Source organism: Macadamia integrifolia, chromosome 6 (genome assembly GCF_013358625.1).
Source record: "Macadamia integrifolia cultivar HAES 741 chromosome 6, SCU_Mint_v3, whole genome shotgun sequence".
NCBI lineage: Eukaryota > Viridiplantae > Streptophyta > Magnoliopsida > Proteales > Proteaceae > Macadamia > Macadamia integrifolia.
Genome location: NC_056562.1, coordinates 10,921,289 through 10,929,768, shown reverse-complemented (window position 1 = coordinate 10,929,768; position 8,480 = coordinate 10,921,289). Strand labels below are relative to the sequence as shown.

General features: G+C 38.9%; 1 protein-coding gene across 3 annotated transcripts; it reads right to left on the bottom strand.

Moving 5' to 3' along the window:
• Window positions 1-1,538: 1,538 nt before the first annotated feature.
• On the bottom strand, window positions 1,539-6,374 carry LOC122082549 (probable polyamine transporter At1g31830). Of its 3 annotated transcripts, XM_042650186.1 has the most exons (3): window positions 6,217-6,374; window positions 5,921-6,090; window positions 1,539-3,114 (listed from the first exon to the last, which is right to left on the bottom strand). In XM_042650186.1, the coding sequence occupies exons 2-3, from the start codon at window positions 6,086-6,088 to the stop codon at window positions 1,660-1,662; spliced, it is 1,623 nt and encodes a 540-aa protein (XP_042506120.1). In that variant the 5' UTR covers window positions 6,089-6,090; window positions 6,217-6,374; the 3' UTR covers window positions 1,539-1,659. The 3 variants fall into 3 exon arrangements, with proteins under 3 accessions (XP_042506120.1, XP_042506122.1, XP_042506121.1); XM_042650188.1 differs by lacking the exons at window positions 5,921-6,090; window positions 6,217-6,374 and adding an exon at window positions 4,892-5,265; XM_042650187.1 differs by lacking the exons at window positions 5,921-6,090; window positions 6,217-6,374 and adding an exon at window positions 4,997-5,263.
• Between the last annotated feature and the right edge of the window lie 2,106 nt (window positions 6,375-8,480).

The window sequence follows — 8,480 nt, the reverse complement described above, 5'->3', positions numbered from 1 at the left end:
GATTAGGGTTTGCTCTCCTATTAGTCAACTGAGTAACCACATTCATTGGAGTGTCCACTTCGGGTGTTGTACGTGAACTGCCAGTAGGCTGTTGGGGTGGGGTCTCTTCATTCAACAACCTGGCATCCAATTCAGCCTTCAACTCAGCCTTCAATTCAGTCCGTAAGGTTTGCTGTTCAACCTTCATCTCAGTCCGCATAGTCTGTAGCATCTCCATAAGAGAAGCTAGGGTGGGGGTGTTGTTCCCAGCCATACTCTGATACCACTTAATGTAGACTAGGATAAGAAGTCTAACCAAGTCTCAACTTCAGGAACTTTTAAACAAAGAACAACCAGTAACGATCCACATATAGGCAGCAATCAATAGATCAGAAAATAGAGAAGAATTAATTCTCAGAAATCAGAATTCAATCCCAAGCTGTCCCTCTAAGACTTCAGATTATGAACCAGCAAACCATAGCTAATTCAGGTGCAGAAATAGGTTCTTAACAGGGTATAATCTGGTTAACATTCAGAGGCAGAAAAGCAACAATATCCCTATCGGTTCTGATCTTCTCACTACAGTCCAAAAAAACTAGAGATTTTAATTATCTCTCAAACGACTGATCAAAACAGTCCCTCTTTCAGGTCGAGTGTTCCCTTGATGGTAAGGAAGGATCGATCCAAAATCCAGCCACAACTGAGGGCTGTAAGAACTTCAGGGAACAGAGATCGATTTCTCATCAGATGGTAATTCTGGGCAGAATTGGAATTTAAATACCTGGTTCGTTGAACAACAATAAACCCCTTGAAAAAGAAAACCTTGAAGGAGAAAATGAGCACTCGAAGATGAACCTCTTGGACTTCTCACCGCAAAGAGTCGTCGGATCAAACACCAACCCAATACCTTGATCAAACACAAAGAAGTTCTCTCGCAGAGAAAACAGCAGCAGCAGCCATGTAGTTTGTAAAAATCGTGGCTCATTAAAAGAGCCATAGCTTTATTTATAATAGTGATAAGGGTTACATGAAATAGAAACTAACTTTAGTTTCCAAAAACTGAAATAGGAAACTAAAAATTAGAAACTCAACTAGTTACTAAATCTGAAAATAGAAACTTACAAAATAGAAAGTCTTATGACTGAAAATTAGAAACTAATTTAGGACTGAAAATTAGAAACTAATTTAAGACTTCAAAATAGAAACTAAATTACTAACTAAATGACTAATTAGTAACCCCATCAGCAGCCCAAATCGTGGGCTGACTTGGACCAGATCTGGGTCGACCCAGTCAGCCACTTGGGTCGACCTTGGTCTTGGTTCTCCTTGTGTAAACCCTTGGTACTGCATCACGTATTGATAGACATCAAGTTGTTTCTCATAATTACACGCTTAGGGAAAAGGAGAGAAATGACCGTCTGTCTGTTAAAAAAGTATGGAGGGTAAATGCCACACCACTAAATGGTCATTCCATGCCCAAGGAGACAGCTCCAAACTTGATGATGGTCACCGTATAGAAATATTCATCAACGTACATTGTAGCATTGTAGAGATGATCATAGAAAATGTGAAATATTTGATAGGATCCGTTTCGGGAACATGAAATGTAAGAGTGTTGAAGCATACAATGGTTTGCAACATACTCAGGATAGTCATTTCGCATCAAGTTTAAACATTTGTTCAATCCACTAAGGATTCAGTACTCTCATGATTTTGATTAATATCTGGAAGATCAGAACTTTCAGAGAACTTGACCAATTTCTTTTTCTCAATGTACTTGAGACCAGGCTGCATAACAAGACCAATCACCACAGCTGCTAAGCTTACTACCATAACCTTAAGAGAAGCAAGAGCTAAAACCACGCAGATCAATGCAGTTGGAGGAATACAAATCAAAATGGCTCCAACTGTCCCCACTGGAATCTTAAATGGCCTTGAGGCAGCTGGGTACTTCATCCTCAACCTCACAAATGCCACAAACTCCAAAATCATTCCAAAACAGTACAGGAAGTTCTCAGCAGCTACAATCTCTTGAAAGCTCAGCCATGACAACAAAATAACCCCCGAAGCCGAGAACAATATTCCCATTGAAGGGGTTCCATAACGAGACCTCTTGCCAAAGAACTCAGGAAGCATCCCACGTTCTGCCATCCCCAAAAGTTGGAAAGAGTCACTACTCATCTCAGCTACAAACATACCCATATTAGACAATGCAGAAGCTCCTTGAATCCACCATCTCAACCACACTCCACCTAAAATTTTAGCAATGTCTGAGAAATAACCATCTGTCCACAAATCACGGTCAAGTGGAATAGCTCCGGTACCAATCAAAAGAGGGAAAAAATATCCAAGAACAACCAAGATCAAAGCATAAAAGAGAGCCTTTGGGAGAGTTTTCTTTGGGTTGTCAACCTCTCCAGCAAGAGTACTAATTGAGTCCCAGTAGTTCAGATTCCAGAAGAGAGTGTTAAGGTACAAACCCCAATCAACATTGTGCAGGTTTACAACTAACCATCTTGAGGGCTTCAGTTTTGGGATTGCCACGAACCCCATAACCACAAAAGGGAGAATTGAGAACACCCCTAAGAGCACAGCGGCCCATCCGACAATTGTCAAACCCCTGTAGTTCACGTAAGTGAGAGCCACAGTCAATATTAACACGGCCGCTATCCTTGGTAAGCCACCACCTAAAGCTGGGATTGCTGATTTCAGATAATCCAGAAACAGAACTGGGTATAGTGCATTATCAATGACACCACTTAGCCATTTCATCCAACCTTGCTGAAAACCCCAATATGGTCCCAGAGCTGATGAGACCCAAACAACATATCCTCCATTCTCTGGGAACATAGTACCCATTTCAGCAGTTATTAGGGCCTCAGGAACACTCCATATGAATGGGAAAACCAGAAACCCAAGAAGGGCTAGAAGGGGGCCAGCTGCCTGAACACTGTCCTCCACACCAAAGGGACCCCCGGATACCTCATAAAATATGAGGAAAACAAGAGGTAGAACAGAAACCTTCTTGAAGTTATCAACCCTGGGAGGAATTGCCTCATCAATACCCACGTATGCTACACCATTGTACTCTCCCATCTGAACAGAGGCTTGTCTGTTTGCAGTGTTCCGAAATTTCTACAAGCAAGATCAAAATTTGAATATAATGAAAAAATGAGCCTTTCTCAGGTTGCAAAGCAATACAGAACTCAAAAAAACCATCAGAAAAAGAGAATTTCTTGAACAAACTAAGTGCTACATATCAACAATATGGTCAGCTATCACTTTGTATACTAAACCCGAAAAAGAGTTATACAGAGATCTGTTACAAGAATTGCCATGTAAGATCAGATTCAGAAAAAATAAGTCTTTTCGGGTTGCAAAATTATACAGAATTTGAAAGTACATGCGAGAAAAGAAGATTTCCTTATTCAAAATAATTGTTCCAATCAAAAGATTGTGGTTTACTGACCTTGCTGAACCACCCAGCGAAAGAAATTTATGTGTTTCTGTTATTGCTCTTGTTCTCAGTGTTTAGAGTTCAGACTACAAAATGATAGACACAACATATTTTCCTGCCATTTTTCTCTTGTTTCTATCTATTGAAGGAAACGATATTAAGTTTTAACATTAATGCAAAAAATGGGCCGCGTAAAGGTTGCGAAAACTGCACTAAAAATGACTCACAGAACCGCTTAATTACCCAATTAGTCGGCTGTTTACACTATTCAAGAAACTAAAACAGTGAAAGTGGGTTTTGCTCACTTCCGTTCACTGAATTTAAAAGAAAGAGAACACAAAATAGAGATCGGCTCTTTCAAAATTCAATTGAACAACAAAATTTCAATAAAACTCAATTTCATCAGGCGGAGCATCTGACATAAATACAAATTTGGGTAGTTTACAGGTTGCACAAACATGCATTGGAAAAGGACTATAGAACCTCTTAACTACCACATTAGTTCTTCTGTTCATACTAATCAAGAAACTAAAAAGTAGAAGAGGATATTATTGTTCATTTCGGGCTGCAAAAACGAACTACAAGAGTAGAAGAGGATTTTGTTCTTTCAGGCTGCAAAACGAATGGCTCACAGGAAAGACACATTTGCTTCACTAATTACTACATAAACATAACTAGGAGACAGAGATGGGTTCATCTCAACAAAACACTGCAAGATTAAAAAATATGATATTAAAGTAGAGAATAAAATACAAAGAAACGTATGTAAATCCTCTTTAAGAGACCAGAAAAATCTTACCTCCATTTGAATCAATAAAAAATTGTGATATTTCAGTTCAGACCTTGTGCACAAAAAGTTCACAGGTCGCAGAAACATGCACTGAAAAGGACTAAAAACCTACCAATTACCCAATTGCATCTGTTACTTATCCAAATCAGGAAGCTAACACAATAAAGTGGAAAACATATATGGAGTTAAATACAGAGTCTACAGAGACGTATGTAGATTCTCTATACAATCCCACGAAAACCTTACTTCGATTCGAATTGATCAAAAAGTGAAAATTTTAAATCTGACCATAATGTAAAAAACTAGTAGTTTACAGATTGAAGAAAAAATGCACTGAGCACTCAAACCTCTTAACACCGAATATGTAGTTTATACTAACCAGGAACTAAAAAATTAAAAGTGGATTTTTCTCTATTTAGACTGCAACATAATTCGGCTGCAGAGAACACACATTTCCCACATTTTACCGATTTCTACAGAAACAGAACAAAGAACCAGACATGGGTTCCTCCAGATTTCGCTTGAAATGAAATTAAGGAAACATGCTTTTCTCTGTAGTTTCTTCTCTCTACTGAATTCCCTAGTTTCAATAGCGAGAAGAAACTATAGAGACAGATATGTAGATGAAACTACAGAGACAAATTTGTAGCTCCCCTTTACATTACCAAGAAATACTTGCTCGATGTAAATCAATCAAACAGCGAGAGGGGGTGAGGAACTATAATTCATCACCGACAGATGATACAGCTTTGATGAAAAATTCTACTAACCATTTAAGGGGAAAATTCTCTACTTATCTTCCATAGCCCGATCACAAAAGGAAAAGTTAGGGTTTCGATCTTTTGTAACCATTCCAAGCCGTACGAGCTTTAGCGGAAAGAGACACCTTTGATGAAATTGAAATCTCATGCTCTAGAAAGTACCCTCCTCTGGTTCTGGGATTTGGCTCTACCATTTCAGAAGAACGCGACAACAAAATCGAAGATGTGTACACTCCCTGGTGCTTCCACTTAAAATGCGCCGCAACCGTCCCACTGGTTAAAGTACGCACATTTGGAGTTATGAACTTGTGTAGTGGTGTTAGGTAGACATAACCGCTAGATTGGAATCCCTAGTTGTTAAGGAAACAATATCAGTCATGATATTCTAATCTACTGGCATCCATGTAGCATTGTCCTTGCCTTAACCTAATCTGCAGATACTACCTGGCTTCCGGAGGCAGTTAATTGTTAGCGGTTGAGCCGGTATGGATTAGACAGAAGCATCCGGTTCGTACTGCCGATTAATCCCCAAACCCGAAATGATGACCCTTCTCTCCAAGGCACGAACATGTGAGCCCCACCCTGAGCCGAAACGATGACCCTTTTCAGGAAAGTTATTCCATTCTGCCATATGATAGGCTAAAGAAACTGGTTAATTATACTGTTTGGTGGATACCCTTTCCAGGGCTTCTCTGTTTTCCTTTTTCCTTTTTCTTTTTACCTTTTTCCTTTTTCCTTTTTCCTTTTTCCGTTTTTCCGTTTTTCCGTTTTTCCGTTTTTCCGTTTTTCGGTAAAATCATAGGGTTTCTTTTGATCCGCTCTAGCTTTAAAGATGACTAACAACCGATATAGAAAAGTATAAAACCCATTTTTACCATGAAAAATATGGAAAACCGTTTCTTTCGTCTCTTATGTTCAGTTCTTAGAGTTTACCACTTGGGTGTTGTTATCTCTGGTGTCTGATGTGACCGGCGGATCAGAAGTTCCAGTGGCAGGTGTTCTTTGGACTCTTCCGCCACCGTCTACGACACATCTATCCGAGGGATCTTTAGGAGTAGACACCTCAGCCGACACTTGCAACTCCAAAGCTGCACCTCTCATGACTACAGATCCGAACAGGGAAAGACAAGATCAATATCAGTAATGAAACTTAAACTGAAACTGAAACTGAAACTGATAGAGATTAAAAATTAAAACACACTGATGATCACTGAGGTAAAGAAACAAACTGAAGTCGATGATAGCTAGAGATCGTATCCAGCAAGATCAGTCACTCCCTTCTGACTTCCCCCGATTCAGAAATCAGAAACTCTTCACAAGTGTACACCTTCTCAAGCATGGGACCATGGGAGCCTCCTCCTCTTGGGGCCGTCAGTCTTCCTTTTTTCCTTCAGAACCATGGAGAGTACTTAATTTCTACCTTACGGACACTACTTTTTCCTGTAATATAATAGAATTTCCGACTGTCGGCCACATGGTTTTCTTGTATTGTTGAGATTTCTTTAATATTTGTTTCTTTTTCCGTTCCCCCAAACGACAACCTCACCTTCCATGTCAAAAACGTGAGAGGTCTTTCCTCTCTTTGTTTTTTGAGTGTGGTTTTCCACTTGCCCTCGTCAACCCAAAGTCATATTGAGATCTCCTTGATCTTCATCAACCCAGGGGTGTGACAGGTTGGGTTGAGTCGGGTTTTTTAATACCTAGATTCAATATTAAGTCCTCAAAATTCAACCTAAGTTTAATCCAATTTTTTCAAATTCATTTCTAAATCCAATCTTGTCTGATTCATATCAACCCAATCACGCCTTAATTGACCCTAATTTTTGTCAAAATCGGATTCTAGTTGACCTTATTTTTGTCATTAGTATTATGCATTATAAAAACTATTAGGGGTGCAAGTTTGGCCCTGAAGGCCAGAACCTGCCTTTGGTCCACCCTGATCTCGAACAAGTATTGATCTAAAAATTTTGGCACTGAGGGCCAACCCAACCCTCAAATTTCTGACCCTGAGTCAAGATCAGGGCGGGAAAGAGTTGATGTCTTTAGCTTGCCCAGTCTATCCTAAATCCGGCCTTGATTTTTTTATCTTGACTTTTGACCATGATTTTGGCTTCACCTGGCTTGGTTTTGCCCTTGATGTTGACTTTGGATTTTTTGTTTTCTTAGATTGTTCTTCTCTTTGTTTAACATGACAAGGGTTTTGAGATATTCGGATTGTTTACCTTATTAAGATGATATATTTATTTATCATGACAAATAATTGAAATTTTTAAGATTATTTGCTTTCTTAGGATAATCTCCTCTTTGTTTACCATAATAGTTGGAGTTATTTGTATTGTTTAAATGTTTGCTTTAGGATGTTCTCATCATAACAAGTAATTTGTGATTTTGTATTTTTTTTTTTTTTTTTATCTCCTCTTTATTATGAAATTTTTTATTTTTTAGTTATTTCATATTTTGCAAGGTCAAAATCAGGGTATACTCGGCCCTTAATAGCAAACTAAGGTCAATCAGGGTCAGGGTCAATCAGAGTAGGTAAAGGTTGGGTTAAATCCTGAAGGGTTGGGCCTAGATTGAAGTTTTGGGGCCCTGAGTTAGGGTTAGGACGGGTTTGGGCCCAATTAAAAGGACTCAGGGTTGGACTAGGGTTTTAAGAAGCCCAGCCCAATCTGGCCCTTTTGCACCCCTATAAAATAAAAATAAAATATCAATAGATCAAATGATCAATAACAATCAAATTTATGAAATGCAGTATTTAATCATAAGATTGTTCAACTTAACCCAAGGTTAGTGTTCTTCAATCCTATCCCGCCCTCGAGGTCAAATCTTAGTCTAGACCCTATTCGAGCTCAAGATAAGCCAAGATGGTTCAAACCATCAAAGCCGAACTTACACCGCCTATTCTAGCCACTTGATTTTTTGTCTTATTTTGAAATTTCACTGGTTTAGCCCTGGCTTGGTTTGAATTCAGACTGGACTGGGTCCAGCCTAAACCCAAATCAATCATTTTATAAATTCACGGATTCCAAATTTCATGATTTATTTAATATATTCGAAAAGCTCATTCAAAGAATTTTAAATTAAAAGCTTCTTAGAAATGGGTCGCACATGTTTGAAAACAGTCTTCTACAAAATAATTTCCAACTTAATTAAAAATCATTAAATCATTTAAAAATTAACCAATTCTGAGGTGATCTAACCAGTTTTGACCAGTCAACCCATTTGCACCTTAACACACTATGCGTGGGGTGACAAGATGTCCACAGCCACGTTCCCACCTGACAGCCTTTAACTTTTTTTTTTTTTGGGGGTGAGGAACACCCTTTAACTTATAGAACTTATAGTATTACACTTGCTTTATCATCGTATCAATTTTGGCACTCGTGGATTAACCCCACCCTCTTAAATAATACCATAAAGATGCTCCCACGAGGAACCTCGTGCTTTAGATGTACCTTCTTTTTAACTTTTGCTGGGGGGGGGGGGGGGGGGG

Bases quoted from the DNA above. Each gene is read 5' to 3' on its own strand.
- LOC122082549 (XM_042650186.1), bottom strand. From the start codon at position 6,088: ATGAGAGGTGCAGCTTTGGAGTTGCAAGTGTCGGCTGAGGTGTCTACT. The intron at 3,115-5,920 runs GTAAACTCTAAG...TCTTGCTTGTAG, and splicing joins GAGATAACAACACCCAAGTG to AAATTTCGGAACACTGCAAA.